The sequence below is a fragment of the Neophocaena asiaeorientalis genome, unplaced genomic scaffold, assembly GCF_003031525.2.
Source record: "Neophocaena asiaeorientalis asiaeorientalis breed wild unplaced genomic scaffold, Neophocaena_asiaeorientalis_V1.1 scaffold114, whole genome shotgun sequence".
Taxonomy (NCBI): Eukaryota; Metazoa; Chordata; class Mammalia; order Artiodactyla; family Phocoenidae; genus Neophocaena; species Neophocaena asiaeorientalis.
This window is the reverse complement of record NW_020173116.1, coordinates 1,897,191-1,918,264: the sequence shown is the minus strand read 5'-3', so window position 1 is coordinate 1,918,264 and position 21,074 is coordinate 1,897,191. Positions and strand designations below refer to the sequence as shown.

The 21,074-nt window shown below is 41.4% G+C and overlaps 1 protein-coding gene across 1 annotated transcript in view; it reads right to left on the bottom strand.

Moving 5' to 3' along the window:
- Positions 1 to 21,074, bottom strand: part of DNAH6 (dynein axonemal heavy chain 6) — a 283,212-nt gene that overhangs the window by 68,390 nt on the left and 193,748 nt on the right. Inside the window, exons 56-60 of the mRNA XM_024743950.1 lie at positions 20,197 to 20,322; positions 14,873 to 15,037; positions 12,405 to 12,472; positions 11,622 to 11,802; positions 8,586 to 8,765 (exon numbers count right to left, since the gene is read on the bottom strand). Coding sequence (XP_024599718.1) covers positions 8,586 to 8,765; positions 11,622 to 11,802; positions 12,405 to 12,472; positions 14,873 to 15,037; positions 20,197 to 20,322 — 720 coding nt within the window. The remainder of the gene's footprint in view (positions 1 to 8,585; positions 8,766 to 11,621; positions 11,803 to 12,404; positions 12,473 to 14,872; positions 15,038 to 20,196; positions 20,323 to 21,074) is intronic.

The following is a 21,074-nucleotide window of genomic DNA, read 5'->3' as shown; positions in this document are numbered from 1 at the left end:
CCAGCCACATAAGTGACCATTTTGGACATCCAGCCCCAGAAGACTGCAGCCTTATCCACAGGCTTCACTTAATGAGAAGGTGGCACTTAATCTGGGAGGCAAGGCATTCTAAACAGAGAGGGTCATAAACACAGAAGCATCTGGGGAGTCCAGGGAATGTGAATGGATCCATTTGGCTGCTGGAAGAGGACTAGTGGGAAATGTGGCTCTAGAGACAGAACAGGGACAGGTTGGATGTGGCTTTGGAACCTGAACTGTGTTTGATGGGCAATGTCTGTGAAAATCCATTTTGGATCCCCAGAGGACAGAGCAGTGTTTTAAAAACATGAGGCCTGGGCTGGCCTGGCCTCCGGAGTGAGAGCCAGCACTGACTACAGGTATAAGGGCATGTAGCAGGAAGTAAAGATGTGTGGCAGGGAAAGAGGATCTATTTACAATTATTACTGTTTTCTACTGTGAGTGGTGTGTATGGAGACACCTTTGAATTGTATTATGGGTGTGAGCACATAATGATTAAAGAAGCCAGAGTGAGCTAAACTGCTCTCTGCACATAAAAGGGAAGAATACAAGAGGGGAATGGGAGCTGGTAGATGGGAAACAGCCAGAGAGGCCGTGTGGGGGATGGGCTGAGAGAAACTCCAGAGGTGAACAGAGGGGACCCCTGTGGATGCTTGATACATTTTGCTGTGTGATGAGTGATGCAAACTTTCTGTCTCCCCTGGAAATCTTCGGGTAAACTGACATTGCTTGCCAAAGTTTTGTGACACTAAATTTGCTTTTGGGAGATACTAGAATGCTGCCTAAAAGAGGATGAGAGTGGGGAGACCTTCAAGATGGTGGAGGAGTAAGATGTGGAGATCACCTTCCTCCCCACAAATACATCAGAAATACATCTGCATGTGGAACATCTCCTACAGAACACCTATTGAACGCTGGCAGAAGACCTCAGACTTCCCAAAAGGTGAGAAACTCCCCATGTACCTGGGTAGGACAAAAGAAAAAAGAAAAAACAGAGACAAAAGAATAGGGATGGGACCTGCACCTCGGGGAGGGAGCTGTGAAGGAAGAAAAGTTTCCACACTCTAGGAAGTCCCTTCACTGGCAGAGACGGGGAGCGTGCAGGGGTGAAGATTCGGAGCCACGGAGGAGAGCACAGCAACAGGGGTGCGGAGGGAAAAGAGGAGAATATTCCTGCACAGAGGATCAGTGCCAACCAGCACTCACCAGCCTGAGAGGCTTGTCTGCTCACTGGGATGGGTGGGGGCTGGGAGCTGAGGCTCCGGCTTCAGAGTTCAGAACCCAGGGAGAGGACTGGGGTTGGCTGCGTGATCACAGCCTGAAGGGAGCTTGTGCACCACAGCTAGCCAGGAGGGAGTCCGGGAAAAAGTCTGGACCTGCCTAAGAGGCAAAAGACCATTGTTTCTGGGTGTGCAAGGAGAGGGGATTTGGAGCACTGCCTAAATGAGCTCCAGAGACGGGCGCAAGCTGCGGCTATCAGTGTGGACCCCAGAGACAGGCATGAAACACTAAGGCTGATGCTATAGCCACCAAGAAGCCTGTGTGCAAGCACAGGTCACTATCCACACCTACCCTCCCGGGAGCCTGTGCAGGCCGCCACCCCATGATGCAGGGACAACTCCCCCAGGCGAACACATGGCATGGCTCGGGCTGTTGTAACGTCATGCCGGCTGCTGCCGCCACAGGCTCGCCTCGCATCCCATACCCCTCCCTCCCCCCAGCCTGAGTGAGCCAGAGCCCCCTAGTCAGCTGCTCCTTTAACCCCATCCTGTCTGGGCAGGGAACAGATGCCCTCAGGCGACCTACAGGCAGAGGCAGGGCCAAATCCAAAGCTGAACCCCAGGAGCTGTGAGAACAAAGAAGAGAAAGGGAGATCTCTCCTAGCAGCCTCAGGAGCCACGGATTAAATCTCCACAATCAACTTGATGTACTCTGCATCTCTGGAATACCTGAATAGACAATGAATCATCCCAAACTGAGGTGGTGGAATTTGGGAGCAACTGTAGACTTGGGGTTTTGTTTCTGGGTTTATGTTTATTTTAGTTTAGTATTTAGAGTTTATTATCATTGGTAGGTTTGTTTACTGATTTGGTTGCTCTCTTCTATTTATATATATATATATATTTCCTTTTTCTCTTTTTGTGAGTGTGTATGTGTATGCTTCTTTGTGTGATTTTGCCTGTTTAGCTTTGCTTTTACCATTTGTCCTAGGGTTCTGTCTGTCCGTTTTGTTTTTTAGTATAGTTTTTAGTGCCTGTTATCACTGGTGGATTCGTTTTTCGGTTTGGTTGCTCTCTTCTTTCATTCTTTTTCTTTTTTCTTTTTAATAATTTAAAAAAATTTTATTTTTAATTTTAATAACTTTATTTTTTTTTCTTTCTTTCTTTTTGTCTCCCATTTCTTCTGAGCCATGTGGCTGACAGGGTCTTGGTGCTCCAGAGACCTCCCGGTTCCACATAATATCAAATGGTGAAAGTTCTTCCAGAAATCACCATCTCAAGGCTGAGACCCAGCTCCACTCAACGACCAGCAAGCTACAGTGCAGGAAACCCTATGCCAAATAACTAGCAAGACAGGAACACAACCCCACCCATTAGCAGAAAAAACAAGATTGAGCCTCATCCACCAGAACACAGGCACCAATACCCTCCACCAGGAAGCCTACCCAACCCACTGAACCAACATTAGCCAGTGGTGGCAGACACCATAAACAACAGGAACTACGAACATGCTGCCTGCAAAAGGGAGACCCCCCCCAAACACAGTAAGTTAAGCAAAATCAGAATTTAGGGAAACACACAGCAGATGAAGGAGGGAGGTAAAAACCCACCAGACCAAACAAATGAAGAGGAAAGAGGCAGTCTACCTAAAAAAGAATTCAGAGTAATGATAGTAAAGATGATCCAAAATCTTGGAAATAGAATGGAGAAAATACAAGAAATGTTTAACAAGGACCTAGAAGAACTAAAGAGCAAACAAACAATGATGAACAACACAATAGATTAAATGAAAAATCCTCTAGAAGGAATCAATAGCAGAATAACTAAGGCAGAAGAACAGATAAATGACCTGGAAGATAAAATAGTGGAAATAACTACCACAGAGCAGAATAAAGAAAAAAGAAAGAAAAGAATTGAGGACAGTCTTAGAGACCTTTGGGGCAACATTAAACAAGAAACATTCGAATTATAGGGGTCTCAGAAGAAGAAGAGAAAAAGAAAGGGACTGAGAAAATATTTGAAGAAATTATAGTTGAAAACTTCCCTAATATGGGAAAAGAAATAGTCAATCAAGTCCACAAAGCACAGAGAGTTCCATACAGGATAAATCCAAGGAGAAACATGCCAAGACACATATTAATCAAACTATCAAAAATTAAATACAAAGAAAAAATATTAAAACAGCAAGGGAAAAACAACAAATAACATACAAGGTTATTAACAGCTGATCTTTCAGCAGAAAGTCTGCAAGTCAGAAGGGAGTGGCAGGACATATTTAAAATGATGAAAGGGAAAAACCTACAACCAAGACTAGTCTACCCAGCAAGGATCTCATTCAGATTTGATGGAGAAATTAAAACTTTTACAGACAAGCAAAAGGTAAGACAATTCAGCACCACCAAACCAGTTTTACAACAAATGCTAAAGAAACTTCTCTAGGCAGGAGACACAAGAGAAGGAAAAGACCTACAATAACAAACCCAGAACAATTAAGAAAATGGTAATAGGAACATACATATCGATAATTACCTTAAATGTAAATGGATTAAATGCTCCCACCAAAAGACATAGAATGGCTAAATGGATACAAAAACAAGACCTGTATATATGCTGTCTACAAGAGGCCCACTTCAGATCTAGGGACACATACATACAGACTGAAAGTGAGGGAATGGAAAAAGATATTCCATGCAAAGGGAACTCAAAAGAAAGCTGGAGTAGCACTTCTCATATCAGGAAAAATAGACTTTAAAATAAAGACTATTACAAGAGACAGAGAAGGACACTACATAATGATCAAGGGATCGATCCAAGAAGAATACATAACAATTGTAAATATTTATGCACCCAACATAGGAGCACCTCAATACATAAGGCAAATGTTAACAGCCATAAAAGGGTAAATCGACAGTAACACAATCATAGTAGGGGACTTTAACACACCACTTTCACCAATGGACAGATCATCCAAAATGAAAATAAATAAGGAAACACAAGCTTTAAATGATACATTGAACAAGATGGACTTAATTGATATTTATAGGACATTCCATCCAAAAATAACAGAATACACTTTCTTCTCAAGTGCTCATGGAACATCCTCCAGGATAGATCATATCTTGGGTCACAAAGCAAGCCTTGGTAAATTTAAGAAAATTGAAAGCGTATCGAGTACCTTGTTTGACCATAATGCTATAAGACTAGATATCAATTACAGGAAAAAATCTGTAAAGAATACAAACACATGGAAGCTAAATAATACACTACTTAATAACCAAGAGATCACTGAAGAAATTAAAGAGGAAATCAAAAAATACCTAGAAACAAATGACAATGGCAACATGATGACCTAAAACCTATGGGATGCAGCAAAAGCAGTTCTAAGAGGGAAGTCTGTAGCAATACAAGCCTAGTTCAAGAAACAAGAAACATCTCAAATAAACAACCTAACCTTACACTTAAAGCAATTAGAGAAAGAGGAACAAAAAAACTCCAAAAGTTAGCAGAAGCAAAGAAACCATAAAGATCAGATCAGAAATAAATGAAAAAGAAATGAAGGAAACAATAGCAAAGATCAATAAAGTTAAAATCTGGTTCTTTGAGAACATAAGCAAACTTGATAAACCATTAACCAGAATCATCAAGAAAAAAAGGGAGACGACTCAAAGCAACAGAATTAGAAATGAAAAAGGAGAAGTAACAACTGACACTGCAGAAATACCAAGGATCATGAGAGATTACTACGAGCAACTATATGCCATAAAATGGACATCCTGGAAGAAATGGACAAATTCTTAGAAAAGCACAACCTTCCAAGACTGAACCAGGAAGAAATAGAAAATATAAACAAACCAATCACAAGCACTGAAATTGAGATTGTGGTTAAAAATCTTCCAACAAGCAAAAGCCCAGGACCAGATGGCTTCACAGGTGAATTCTATCAAACATTTAGAGAAAAGGTAACACCTATCCTTCTCAAACTCTTTCAAAATATAGCAGAGGAAGGAACACTCCCAAACTCATTCTACAAGGCCACCATCACCCTGATACTAAACCCAGACGAAGATGTAACAAAGAAAGAAAACTACAGGCCAATATCACTGACAAACATAGATGTAAAAATCCTCAACAAAATACTAGCAAACAGAATCCAACAGCACACTAAAAGGGTCATACACCTTGATCAAGTGGGGTTTATCCCAGGAATGCAAGGATTCTTCAATATATGCAAATCAATCAGTGTGATACACCATATTAACAAATTGAAGGAGAAAAACCATATGATCATCTCAATAGATGCAGAAGAAGCTTTCAACAAAATTCAACACCAATTTATTATTAAAACCCTGCAGAAAGTAGGCATAGAGGGAACTTACCTCAACATAATAAAGGCCATATGTGACAAACCCACAGCCAACATCATTCTCAATGTGAAAAACTGAACTTATTTCCTCTAAGATCAGGAACAAGACAAGGGTGTACACTCTCACCACTATGATTCAACACAGTTTTGGAAGTTTTAGCCATGGAAATCAGAGAAGAAAAAGAAATAAAAGAAATCCAAACCAGAAAAGAAGAAATAAAGCTGTCACTGTTTGCAGTTGACATGATACTATACATAGAGAATCCTAAAGATGCGACCAGAAAACTACTAGAGCTAATCTATGCATTTGGTAAAGTAGCAGGATACAAAATTAATGCACAGAAATCACTTGCATTCCTATACACTAATGATGAAATATCTGAAAGAGAAATTAAGGAAATACTCCCATTTACCATTGCAACAAAAAGAATAAAATACCTAGGAATAAACCTACCTAAGGAGACAAAAGACCTGTATGCAGAAAACTATAAGACACTGAGGAAAGAAATTCAAGATGATACCAAAGATGGAGAGATATACCATGTTCTTGGATTGTAAGAATCAACATTGTGAAAATGACTATACTACCAAAATCAATGTACAGATTCAATGCAATCCCTATCAAACTACCACTGGCATTTTTCACAGAACTAGAACAAAAAATTTCACAATTTGTATGGAAACACAAAAGACCCCAAATAGCCAAAGCAATCTTGAGAAAGAAAAATAGAGCTGGAGGAATCAGGCTCCTGGACTTCAGACTATACTACAAAGTTACAGTAATCAAGACAGTATGGTACTGGCACAAAAACAGAAATATGGATCAATGGAACAGGATAGAAAGCCCAGAGATAAACCCACACACATATCACCTTATTTTTGATAAAGGAGGCAAGAATATACAATGGAGAAAAGACAGCCTCTTCAATAAGTGGTGCTGGGAAAACTGGATAGCTACATGTAAAAGAATGAAATTAGACATTCCATAACACCATACACAAAAATAAACTCAAAATGGATTAAGGACCTAAATGTAAGGTCAGACACTGTAAAACTCTCACAGGAAAACATAGGAAGAACACTCTATGACATAAACCACAGGAAGATCCTTTTTGACCCACCTCCTAGAGTAATGGAAATAAAAACAAAAATAAACAAATGGGACCTTATGAAACTTAAAAGCTTTTGCACAGGAAAGGAAACCATAAACAAGACATCAGACAACCCTCAGAATGGGTGAAAATGTTTGCAAATGAATCAACAGACAAAGGATTTATCTCCAAAATTTACAAGCAGCTCATGCAGCTCAATATCAAAAAAACAAACAACCCAATCCAAAAATGTGCAGAAGACCTAAACAGACATTTCTCCAAAGAAGATATACAGGTTGCCAACAAACACATGAAAGAATGCTCAACATCATTAATCATCAGAGAAACGCAAATCAAAACTACAGTGAGGTGTCACCTCACACCAGTCAGAATGGACATCATCAAAAAATCTAGAAACAATAAATCCTGGAGAGGGTGTGGAGAAAAGGGAACCCTCCTGCACTGTTGGTGGGAATGTAAATTGATACAGTCACTATGGAGAACAGTACGGAGGTTCCTTAAAAAACTAAAAATAGAACTACCATACGACCCACTACTGGGCATATACCTTGAAAAAACCATAATTCAGAAAGAGTCATGTACCACAATGTTCACTGCCACTCTATTTACAATAGCCAGGACATGGGATTAACCTAAGTGTCCATCTACAGATGAATGGATAAAGAAGATGTGGCACATATATACAATGGAATATTACTCAGCCATAAAAAGAAGCGAAATTAAGTTATTTATAGTGAGGTAGATGGACCTAGAGTCTGTCATACAGAGTGAAGTAAGTCAGAAAGAGAAAAACAAATACCATATATATAGAATCTAAAAGTAAAATAAAATAAAATAAAAAGGTTCTGAGGCACCTAAGGGCAGGACAGGAATAAAGACGCAGATGTAGAGAGTGGACTTGAGAACATGGGGAGGGGCAAGTGTAAGCTGGGACGAAGTGAGAGAGTGGCATGGACATATATACACCACCAAATGTAAAACAGATAGCTAGTGGGAAGCAGCCACATAGCACAGGGAGATCAGCTTGGTGCTTTGTGTCCACCTAGAGGGATTGGATAAGGAGGGTGGCAGGGAGACACAAGAGGGAGGAGATATGGGGATATATGTATACGTATAGCTAATTCACTTTGATATAAAGCAGAAACTAACACACCATTGTAAAGCAATTATACTTCAATAAAGATGCTAAAAAAAAGGGATATGGAAAAAAAAATTAAAAAAGAGGATGAGAGTTGAAAATATCCTACTCACGGGACATCAGAGAAAATTAAACTGTGAATAGGAGACCAAGTGGAGAAACCATAAATAAACAAAGGAATTCTCCCAGTTACATGGTGAAAGTAGGAAAGGAACACAGGAAAGGGGACAAGGCAAGTAAAACCCCTGTAAATAAAACCCAGGGGTTGGGAGGAGAGCCAGTTTTATAACAAGTTCTGGAAAAAAAAAAGATACAGAAACCAATCTGCATAAGGTCAGAGCTATCTGAGACTTGGGATGCAACACAGAAAACTCTAACAGTGGAAAGGAAGCTGTATTACTGGAGAGAAAGTATAGAGAAATAGAATGGAGTTGGGACTCTTTAAAGAAAAGAAAAGCAGGTAAGAAGGAAAACAAGCAAGCTGTTAGTTGAGAAGCCAAGAGAAAAAATGAAACGTGCAAAGAAGCTTTCTTTTCATCCTCTGTGGATTTTTCTGTGTATACCGGGCCCCTGAGTCTTTAAGGGCTGTGCTTAACCCACAGTCTGAACTCAAACTCTTGGAAGATTTTATCCAATAACTAAACTTATGATTTGCCTGAGGCAGGAAGTAACTCAACAGGGTTTAAAGAGAAGCCAGTGATAAATTTCACTAACAACAGCAACAACACACTTACCTGTTTAAAATATTTTAGTGAGTACTGATACATAGGATCTATTTCCGAGAGGCTCGCAATAACAAAGTACAAAGCAGAGCCTTGAGTGGCCACTGGACGATACTTCTCACGAGCAGCGTTTATCATCTGTTCAGTGGACTGTGCTTCCTTCAGCCTGATTTTAATGGCACCGGAAGTGATCTGAATAAACACAAGAAAACAAGTTCTTAAGGATCTGTTTCCAAAAAATGGTGGGATTTTGGGAACATATCCAGTTAGGTCTAGGAAGGAAAGAAGGAGATGATGAATTTGTGATTATAATAAGGGGACCCCCAGACAGATGACTGAGTCTCAGGACTCAATGACCTTCTTCTGGCCAAGCTGACCTCCTTTCCAGGCAGAGTTAGGGATGGGCAAATGGAAATAGGCAACACAAGGAGCCCAGGAAGAAGTGGAGCAGAACTTCTCAGAGCCTGGAGCCTGGATAACTTCTGACATGGAAACTCTAACACCCAGTTGCTCCCCAGTTTCCTTGTCCTCAAATGATTCTGGGCTCCCATAATAAAAGGAGGTATGAAGGGAGAAGGGACACCCATGAAACTGCCCACAAGAGGCAGGTGGAGAGAGGCTGGAAGGAAGTGGTACCACATCCCACTCTCGAATAACAAGCAAGTCTAACGTTCTCTCTCTTTTCCTGGCATCTCAGGTGTAGACAGGGAAACTCAGGGGTAGAAGCTGTCGTTTGTGAAGCGTTGTAAAATGTAAGTAAGTTGGAGACGTTTACAAGGTGTGTTGCTGTTCTTTTGGTTTTCTGTCTTTTGGGTTTGTGGTTCTGGGGAGCCTTCTGGCCAGTGGGCTTTCCAAGGTACCTTTCTCTGTCTCCCTCAGTCTCTCTGTCTTTCCCTATGGCTGTCTGTCCTTGTTCTCCCCCTCCCCCTCATCTTCTTCAGGTGTGGACATCCCTAGGTTGGGAGATCCTGTGTCTCAAAGAAGTCACAGAGTCTAGGGCATGGACTGTGAACAATCACTATGGGCTCGCTGGTCAGTATTTGCACTATTGAAGGGGATCATCGGGTTCCTGTCTAGAGCCACACTGCCCACTGGAAATATAATGTGAGCCACAAATACAATTCTAACTTTTCTAACTTAAAGTAAAAGAAACAAGTAAAATGAATTTTTACAATATATTTAACCCAATATAATCCAATCTATCTTGATATATATCAATATATAATCAACATAAAAATTTATTGAGATACTTTTGCATTTGTGGGGATTAAGTCTTGGACATCTGGTGTGTATTTAACAACACATCTCAGTGCAGACTAGTCACGTTTCAAGGGCTCAACAGCCGCACGTGGTTAGTGGCTAAGTCTAGACTGTCCTCCCCAGCCCACTATGGTGGGGGGAGGGACTTGGTGCAGAAGCTTGCCCCGGAATCAAAGGTTCACATTCTCCCCATGTTGACCCCTTAGGAACCTGAGGAGGCAAGAAAGGGTAGAATTGAGTGAGAAACACCAGTCTCAATACTGGACTCAACTAAAGTCTTTACACCTGAGTAGAAAAAGGGAGGTTGACATGGGAGCAGTTGAATTATGGAGATCTACCCACAAACAATGCTTTATTCCCTGGTGAGCACAGGCCCTGATAATGCAGAACCCAGGGCTAAAGAGAAAGCAAAGCGAGCCATTTTCTTCTTTTGGCCAGAGAATACTAGAAGACTATACACCTCAGTTGAGTTTAGTAACTACTTATAGACATTATGTCCTAGAGACTTGAGGCTTCCACAGTGGTGAGGGAAGATAGACCTAGTTTTAAATGAGGCCTCTGGGAATTTAGGGGACTATGAACTACAGGCAGGAAGTGGCAGGAAATGCAGCCCAGGAGCAATCAGTCCTGTCTCTACTCTACAGAAAGGACCTCTTCAAGGTAAATCCTTGCAAACAGAAACTAGTTGACAGATAAAGATGGCAGTCAGAATACATGTACCTTTACTCCTTACTGAAACCATGACAGAGTTATAGTGAAGGGATTTTTAAAAAACACTGCAAATCCACAAAAATGGGAGGAACGGAAGAGGAAATAGCAGACAGAAGGGTGGTAACAACTTAGCAGACCCAGGAAAATGGGTTTCTGAGCTGGCAAAGGGGAAAGCCAAGAACTCATACAATTTGTAAAATAGATTCTTGCTGCAGGGAACTTAACAACCTAACAGAAGAGAAAAGACATGTAATTGGATAGCTATGACATAAGGTAAACAGTGACAAGTGCTGTATTAGAGGTGCAGATAAGGAGTCAGGTGTTCCAAGAAGGAAGCCCTTCATTCCAGCTGGGAAGACCCAGGGAAGCTTCCTGAAGTGGGGTGACATTAATATGTGTATGTAATTGTGTCATTTCTTTCAACTTATATCTTGTCCCAGTTCTTTATGTGACATGCCTTGTTTGAAAAATGCAGACAAGAAGAGCGGTTGTTACATTTTATCTACCTTTCCTTCGGTTGGTGAGGGGCCTGCTAGCCAGGCCCTTTACTGTGTCTGCCCCGGCATCTCAGGGGCGGCTACCGCTCTTGCTTTAAAAGACTCTGCAGGTTAGCACAGGGAGATCACCTCCATGCTTTGTGACCACCTAGAGGGGTGGGATAGGGAGGGTGGGAGGGAGATGCAGAAGGGAGGGGATATGGGGACATATGTGTACGTATAGCTGATTTACTTTGTTATACAACAGAAACTGACACAATATTGTAAAGCAATTATACTCTAGCTGCGGTGAGCAGGGGCTACTCTGTTGTGGTGCACAGGCTTCTCGTTGCGGTGGCTTCTCATTACAGAGCACGGGCTCTAGGCGCGTAAGCTTCAGTAGTTGTGGCTCGCAGGCTCTAGAGCGCAGGCTCAGTAGTTGTGGTGCACGGGCTTAACTGCTCCCGCGGCACGTGGGATCTTCCTGGACCAGGGCTCGAACCAGTGTCCCCTGCGTTGGCAGGCAGATTCTCAACCACTGCGCCATCTGGGAAGCCCAAATTAACACACTTTCTATAAATAATAAAAATATTTTACTTGCCTTTGAGTCCTGGAGTGTGTCAATAAGTTCTTCATTGTCCAGAATATTTCCCTCAGATGTGAAGAGCATTTTCAGGATTTTCTCTTCGATAGCTTTCAGCTGGGTTTTGTCAGCATTGATCCTCACAATGAGCTTAATCCTTTGTTCTTCCAACTCAGGCTTCTCAAGCCGCACGACATCACTGATGCCAAAGTGATGAGACCTAAATTAGGTCTTTGTCAGGGCCCTGAAGTTTCTTCTATTTTTCTTTTCCTATTTCTCATTGTTCTTATCCTGAATACTACTTAGCTGAATACTAATGCTACCAGCCACATCCTAATGCACAAGGCCCTCTTTTGCTGGGTGTCCCAGTGGCTACTCAAAGCACTATGTATAAGTTCTGATTATTTACCTTGTATTTCAGAGAACTGCACCCCACAGCTCCCATGGCTTCTTCTCATCTTCTCTTAGGAAAACCTGCTCAGTGCTTGATGTCTTCTAGTCATTCAATTTCTGTCTCTAACGGTTGCTTGTGCCAAGCTGAAATGGTGCCTGGAACGTTCTTTCCAACCCGACATGGGAGACTCTGAAATTCCATCACCTCCGTGAAGTGATTCTTGGTCACACCTAAACAAGGTGCTTTACCTCTAGCCTCTCCCATTTAAACATGCGAACTTACGTCTCCCCTCACTTGTTCTTTCATCATTTGCTCCCATCCTCTATTTGCGAGCTAATCTTTTTCTTAGTCAAAATTTCTAAACAAAACATTAGGAAACCTTTGCCCCCCCATCCCCTTTCTTTTACCTTAACAATTGATCCTCCAGACCTGATTTGGTTACGGTGAAATTGATGATGGTAACTTTGATGCACACCTAGAAGAGAAGCATAGAGTAATCAGTTCAGACTAATAAAGTAGGAACTGCTTTCTTTATTAGAATAGGGCTCATTATTACCCAGCTGGTTGTATCCTGGGTCTAATGGTGAACTCGCTACCCCCACACACAGCAAGCAATAAAATCCTAGTCTCACAAAATTATAATGTGATTTTCCCTGCTACCATGATTGATAATCTTGTTTCTCAAACCATTTCTCAAACCATCTCAAGCCACCATTAGAGAATGATGTTTTAAGGAAAGGTGAGCCAGTGAAGGGTTAGAAAGAAGCAGGGATCAAATGCTAGCTGTACCCTTCAGTGTATGTAGGACGTGGGACAAGCCAGTCCATTCTGAGCTTCAGGTCCTGATCCTTAAAAGTTGGGAAAATAGGAACAATGCATAGGGTATTTGTGAGGACTACATATGCTAATAAAAATCACTTAGTTATAGCGACTTTCACTTAGTTTGTCTTTGTTAAAAAGATGATCTTATTAATAATACATAGAGCTTTACATACTTTGTCTCATACTTTTTATGAAAAAATGTTACTATAATATTCTGATGTTATTGAATAAGTCAACAGCAAAAATCACAAATATAATAAGAGTGTTTGAATGTCATATATTTTATATACACTATTCTTTTCTTAAATTATTTATTTATTTGGCTGTGTTGGCTCTTAGTTGTGGCATGTGGGATATTTGTCGCAGCATGCGGAATCTTTCGTTGTGGTGCGTGGGCCCCAGAGTGCACAGGCTCAGTAGTTGCGGTGTAGGCTTAGTTGCCCCGCGGCATGTGGGATCTTAGTTCCCCAACCAGGGATTGAACCTGCATCCCCTGCATTGGAAGGCAGATTCTTAACCACTGGACCGCCAGGGAAGTCCGTATACACATTATTCTTTAAAATTTTTATTTTATTTTATTGAGGTATAGTTGATTTACAATGTTGTGTTAGTTTCTGCTGTACAGCAAAGTGATTCAGTTATACATATACATACTTTTTAAATATTCTTTTCCATTATGGTTTATCACAGGATATTGAATATAGTTCCCTGTGCTATACAGTAGGACCTTGTTTTTTATCTACACACATAATTCTTATTTAATCTTCATAAACAAATCCTTGAAGTGGCCTTTGTCTCCACTTTATAGTTGATTGACTCAAGGATCCAAGAAATGGAATAATTTACCTGCAGTCACAGAGCTGGTATTGGGGAGGTGTGTGATGTTCCCTCTCAAAAGTTAAATAAAGTGAGAAACCAAAGGCTGTGAGTCAGGACATGGGTCACTTTTCTCAACTCTAAAAGGGAACTTGGGATATGAGCTCTGGCAGCAGCTGTGTAATTAAACTGCTTGAGGTCGACAAGGAAAACCCTGACCTAGGCTTTTAATATCAGTAGCATTTCCCTCATTTTATGCAAGAAATGTGTCAATTTCATTCAACCAGAACACATCTAGGGAAGACAGACAGCTATGAGGAATTCAGTAACTAAAATGAAATGATACTCTTTGGAATGCTGTATCCCAAGATGATTTTTAGTGGAGGATGGAGGACTGAAGTTCTGATTGAAGTCCCTTCCCTCACTGCTTGGGCCCCATTAGAGAAGGGGAGGCCCGTGGGGCAGGGAAGACCCCACAGAGTGAGTGGCTGTGCCTGGACCAGAGTCTGCAGCAGGCTTTGCTGGGGTAGAGCTGCCCCTCTGCGCCCCCTGCGGGAAGGGAGAAAGGGGTCCCAGCTCTCTTCATTTCTGTTACAACTGCCTTGGGCTCTGCAGCACAAGAGTAGGGCTTCTTCTGGATCTTACCGTGGTTCAGAGACCTGTGTATGGACGTGGGCTTCACACAGCTCCCTTCAAATAGTCTGAGAGCATGAGGAAGGGGAAGGGACAATATGCCCCTTCCCCAGAACTCTAAGTACAGACACTGGATGTTAGAATCATGATACTGCAATGTTGCCGGTCACCGGAGTCCTTAAGCAGGCTGTCTGCTGGGCACCTGCACACTTAGACACTGACGGGTACCCCCTCCCCCAGAGGCTCTCTTAGGCTCTGATTCATTTCTCAGCCACAATAAGAGGGGACAAATGGCATCGTTCTGAGGAGAGAGAAGAATGATTAGAAGGGAGTGGTGTCCCGTGTCCCGAGGAGCGGCTGGCGACCTGGGAGAACAAGGCAGGGGCCGAAAAGGAGCACAGGGCAGTGAGACAGGGCGGGGCCTGGGGGCCAAGCGGGGAGGGATTTGAGTTCCAACCAGAAGGTGAGCAGAAGGGCGACTGGAATCAGGGTCAGGACTCAGAAGAGAAGCGAGTGGAGGATGGGGGGAGGAAGGGTGTGGCAGAGGGGAAGAGGTGGGAGACCTATCACACCATTAAAACCCTCTCAGGCCGGCAGCTCGTACCTCAGGCAGGTAGTGAGGGTTTGGCAATTTGGTCGTCATATAGAACCTGAAGTTTTTATCGTAATCAATGTCCGAGTCTCCAAGGCGAATGAGCACTCGTCCACCACTGATGAAAGTCTGTTTCAAAAGGACGGGTTCCAGAGCTGGATCCAGGATCTCTCTAAGCTTAAACATCAAAACAAAAATATAAAAAAACAAGTCATTAAATGGATGGCAGCAAGTTTTCCAAAGTTCTTAGGCCTCAGACTTTACTCTGAATGGGCAATTTTTCTGTGATCTTATGGATATTTCTTAAACTCCTCTCACTACCTCTAACAGTGTACATTTTCCAGGGATTGATACTCTAAAGAGATAAGAGCATAGGAAGGACATATATTTATTTGGACTAAACTTACACATGATTCGGCCCCAAGAGAAAGCAGCTAAGAAAGAAGAGCCCACAGGGTGGTCCTTGAACAGACCCCAGACAAAGGAAGCTCTGTTCACCTTCATGGTTTTTCTAAGTCAGGAGCTGCAGTCTCCAGCTTGCAGGCCTATCTGGTCCTCTGGGGCCTGTTTTTGTATAGCTCTTGAGCTAAGAATGTTTTTTACCTTTTTAAAAGGTTGTAAAACAAACAAACAAAGCCCCCAAACTAAATAAAACAAAGAAGAATATTTGTACAGAGACTGTATGTGACCTGAAAAACCTAAAATATCTGGCTCTTTATAGAAGTCTGTGGATCTTTATTCTACATGACAGCAATTTTTTTTCCCCCCAGAGCAAATCTGATTTTTGGTAAGAAGCTGGGCACGCACACATTGCCCACAGACCCCATGACAAACATCTTTGTACAGCATGTATGTGAGGGGGGCTCTGTCAAAATTTGATGTAATCAATAGTTAACAAATCTATTTCATATTGTGATATGGTACCCAAGCATGCAAATTCTTAAAACAAAAGTTTATGAGATAAGGTTTCCCTTACTATCCACGATATAATTTTGTGCTTTTTAAAGTCTATTCTACGACACATCCCGTGTGGAAGAAGTAGACTAAGCTCTACCTGAGGATTACTTGGCTACATGTTCAACACTCTGTCTCCATTTCCTCTGATAATATGCTTTCAAGTATTTCTTTATGTTTGTTAACATTTAAAAATCTGTATGGCACGACAACTACTTAAGGGGAAGATAAGATTTCTTTCTACTAAGTGAGATACTGTGATACTTCAGGCACTAAAACAGAGCTAGTTTTTCTTTTCTAGTTTCACGTTGGCTTATTTTAACAGACCGAAGTAGCGTTTATTGTAAAGTGTATGCAACCTATGTTAACTTCGTGGTCTGAAGTGTTTAGCTATCAAGCAGATTCTTTAGTAGACAAAATCTTTTATCACTGAAGTGTTCTGAAGTATATACCTTGATGTTTACAAGAAAAATACTTGTTAAAGCAACTTTCATCTTCTGGGATCTACTTTTTAAACCTTCCATCCCCTGTATTTATGGACTGCATGTGCCAGGCCTCTAGAACTTAGTATGTTCGACTGAACCAACTTGATGGGAGTAGCTATCCATAGGGCTTGTTTTCCAAAGAAAAGTAATGTTTAGAGTAGGAAAATTATAAGCCTACCTAGGCATGTTGTAAAGCCGTTTGAAAAGTGACTCAGAGCAAGTTTTGTGAGTGGAAAGGGAGTGCTTTATTTGAACATCTTTATTGGAGTATAATTGCTTTACAACGGTGTCTTAGTTTCTGCTTTATAACAAAGTGAATCAGTTTTACATATACATATACCCCCATATCTCTTCCCTCTTGCGTCTCCCTCCCTCCGACCCTCCCTATCCCACCCCTCTAGGTGGTCATAAAGCACCGGGCTGATCTCCCTGTGCTATGCGGCTGCTTCCCACTAGCTATCTAATTTACGTTTGGTAGTGTATATATGTCCATGCCACTCTCTCACTTTGTCCCAGCTTACCCTTCCCTCTCCCCACATCCTCAAGTCCATTCTCTAGTAAGTCTGCGTCTTTATTCCCCTCTTGCCCCTAGGTTCTTCATTACCATTTTTTTTTTTTTAGATTCCATGTATATGTGTTAGCATACGGTATTTGTTTTTCTCTTTCTGACTTCCTTCACTCCGTATGACAGACTCTAGGTCCATCCACCTCACTACAAATAACTCAGTTTCGTTTCTTTTTATGGCTGAGTAATATTCCATTGTATATATGTGCCACATCTTCTTTATCCATTCATCTGTTGATGGACACTTAGGTTGCTTCCATGTCCTGGCTATTGTAAATAGAGCTTCAATGAACATTGTGGTACATGACTCTTTTTGAATTATGGTTTTCTCAGGGTATATGCCCAGTAACTCTTCCAAAATATAGCAGAGGGAGGTATACTCCCAAACTCATTCTATGAGACCACCATCACCTTGATACCAAAACCAGACAAAGATGTCACAAAGAAAGAAAACTACAGGCCAATATCACTGATGAACATAGATGCAAAAATCCTCAACAAAATACTAGCAAACAGAATCCAACAGCACATTAAAAGGATCATACACCATGATCAAATGGGGTTTATCCCAGGAATCCAAGGATTCTTCAATATACGCAAATCAATCAACGTGATACACCATATTAACAAATTGAAGGAGAAAAACCATATGATCATCTCAATAGATGCAGAGAATTCAACGCCCATTTATGATAAAAACCCTGCAGAAAGTAGGCATAGAGGGAACTTACCTCAACATAATAAAGGCCATATATGACAAACCCACAGCCAACATGCTTCTCAATGGTGAAAAACTGAAACCATTTCCACTAAGATCAGGAACAAGACAAGGTTGCCCACTCTCGGCACTCTTATTCAACATAGTTTTGGAAGTTTTAGCCACAGCAATCAGAGAAGAAAAAGAAATAAAAGGAATCCAAATCGGAAAAGAAGAAGTAAAGCTGTCACTGTTTGCAGATGACATGATACTATACATAGAGAATCCTAAAGATGCTACCAGAAAACTACTAGAGCTAATCAATGAATCTGGTAGAGTAGCAGAATACAAAATTAACGCACAGAAACCTCTTGCATTCCTATACACTAATGGTGAAAAATCTGAAAGTGAAATTAAGAAAATACTCCCATTTACCATTGCAACAAAAAGAATAAAATATCTAGGAATAAATCTACCTAAGGAGACAAAAGACCTGTATGAAATGTAGTGCTTAAGTCACATTCTGCTTTACAAGTTGTTACAAATACAGGTGAATTAAAAACAAACAAGCAAAAGTCTATTCTATTTCATTAAAAAATGCTGATTGAGGTCAATTAACTCGATTTCACACCCATGATTGGGTGGAGACAAAGTCTGAAAATACCACCCCACAAATGTAGAAAGCAGCTAGGTGTACAATCCGAATGACACCAAGTCACGGAAAGCAGGAAAGGCCCCGTCAGAGTGTCCTCTTCCTGGCCCCGCTCTAACGAGGGCCCCATTCCTCACTCCCAAGAGCATGCAGCTACAGCTAAGAGGCTCTGCTCTCCAGGGGTAGAACGTCACAGAAAGTCTTTTGTCCATTGCCATGAGAAAAGAAATTCCCTCAGGACCTCCTGTGTCACGACGTAAACTGGGGTTTAAGAATCCAGTTAGGGGACTTTCCTGGTGGCACAGCGGCTTAGAATCCACCTTCCAATGCAGGGGATGCGGGTTCGATCCCTGGTCAGGGAACTAAGACCCCACATACTGTGGGGCAACTAAGCCTGCGTACTCTAGAGCCCGTGCGCCACAACTAGAGAAAAGCCTGAGCACCACGATGAAGATCCTGGGTGCTGCAACTAAGACCCGATGCAGCCAAATAAATAAATGGTCCACATTAAAAAAAAAAAAAAAAGAAAGAAACTAGTTTGGGGCTAACAAAACTGGGCCAAGGATTTTTGGAGACCTCACTCTCTCCTGTAACTTCAGGGTTTGAATGGGGGCCTGGGACCCATTACAGAACTTTGCCCATTTTGGTCAAGGCCACGAGCCACACATGGAAGCTTCCTGTGCTTTTTGTAGCTTGAGCTGGGAGCATGGTAACTTGTTGTGGATTTTCTAGATGGTCAAGGCTGCTCCGATGGTATACGTAACCTTTCTGTGCCTCAGTTTCCTCATCAGTAAAATGGGATAATAGTAGTAACCACCTTGTAAGGTTGCAGTGTGAATTAAAGAGTTAATATACATTAAATACCAACAACAGAGTCTGGCATGCAGCGACCACTCAGTGAGTGGTAGCTGTTGCTAATATTACTGATTATTCCAGGCACCGTGCCAGGGCTGCAGCTAAGCTGCCCCAGGTCCGCAGTCTTTTTTGGGCTTCTCGCCATTCTGTTGCAGCAGAGATCCTTCTAGACACGGTTACACTGAGGCTCAGCTCACAGTGTTCAATTACTCATCCTTCTCATAAAATAGAATGGGAAATTAGGGAAATAAACCATAATTATTACCCAGTTTCTTTTGTGCCCAAGGCCATTGTAAATGCTGTCCCCTTTGCCTGGAAAGCCCATCTCTCTGAGCTCCTCCCATGGCGAGCTCATCACGTAGGTCACAGCTTAAATGTTATAACACCTGTAGCCATGCATCTACTTTAGCTCCCCCCAACCCCTTATTGGCTATGTCAGCACTGGGCTTGTCCCTTCAAAGCCCCTACTGCAAGTTCTCTTCCTCCCTTTCTGTCTCATTTCCTCTCTCTTTTATCAGGTTATTATCTCTGTCCCCAACTAGATCGTAAACTACTAAGGGCAAGAACCACATCTGTATTGTTTGCCATTGATTCTCAAACAATGTGTGTTGAATGAATGAACTGTTTCAAAAACATCACTCTTGGAGTGATTCTGAGGAAATAAAACATGTAGACTCAACAAACATCAATTTTTTAAAAATAAAAGTTTATATCATACCACTTAATCTAATTCTGACTTTATGTCTAAGTGGAAAATAATGTTTATGCCCTTTGGGGTGTTTTACTGGCTTTACATCACAGGTGTGCGAGGAGATACTCCCTGATGACACTGCGGCTTTGAGTTTTCGGGGCCGCTAACGATCAAGATCCACACGAGGCCTGAGAATCAGCAGTGTTAGAAAACAGAGCCTAACCCACTTAACACCAAAGGAATAGCTTCCAAATATTCGATCAATCACAGACTGCTCCCCATTCGAGAGTGTATTGTTTAAGGAGAAAAGCAATTGGTTTGACCAGCTAGAAAAGTGCGCTGACTGGGGTCTTTAGTGTGAGGCAGACATGGCCTGTATAGGATTCCAGATGTGATCTGAAGGCTGGAAAGTAAGAAAAGAAAAGTAAAAAGCAAACCTCTTCCAGTAAGACGGGTAAACCAAGTCGGATTGAATTTTCAAGTGTGCGTAAGAAATTACTATCCGTGAGTTTAATGACCTTTAAATCATTTTTGCTTTCTTTGTTTCTTATCCAACGGTTTGCCTGTATGAGAAAGCACAAAGCAGGATGTTTACTTTCGAGTTTGAAAAAAGTGGAAGTTTTTAAAGTTTAGAAATTTTGTTCAATCTAGAAACAAGTTTGAAAGATAAGAAAAAGATAAAAATATACCACTCCCATTGCAAATAAAAATACCTTTTAAATCTAATGTTTGGGATTCTTGCTTTTGTTCAAATTTGGGGCAAATGAAGAAAAGACACATCTAGGAAAAAAGCTCACGCTTAAGGTGTTCAAGCTTGTCTCCCTTGCTTTCAAATGGATTCCTTTTTCTAAACCCCATGTAGAACAACTGATCCATGGACTTAAGTTCAGATAATGGGATTCTGTAAATTCCAGGCAGGCTTGACCTAAAATTCATCACACCTTAACTTCATTCTCACTCCTTAGACCACTTAGGAACAAAGAACAAGGACAGGAATGAATTTCTGCTCCCACAGAAAACAAATAGTCAACCCCCTAAACAAACGCAATCAATATCAAGTATGCAGACCCCTACGTCCATGGCAGCACTTCTCACAATAGCCAAGGCATGGAAACAGCATAAATGTCCATCGACAGATGAATGGATAAAGAAGATGTGGTACATATATATGATGGAATATTATTCAGCCACAAAAAAGAACAAAATAATGCCATTTGAAGCAACATGTATGGACCTAGAGATTATCATACTAAGTGAAGTAAGTCAGAAAGAGAAAGACAAATACCACATGATATCACTTATATGTGGAATATAA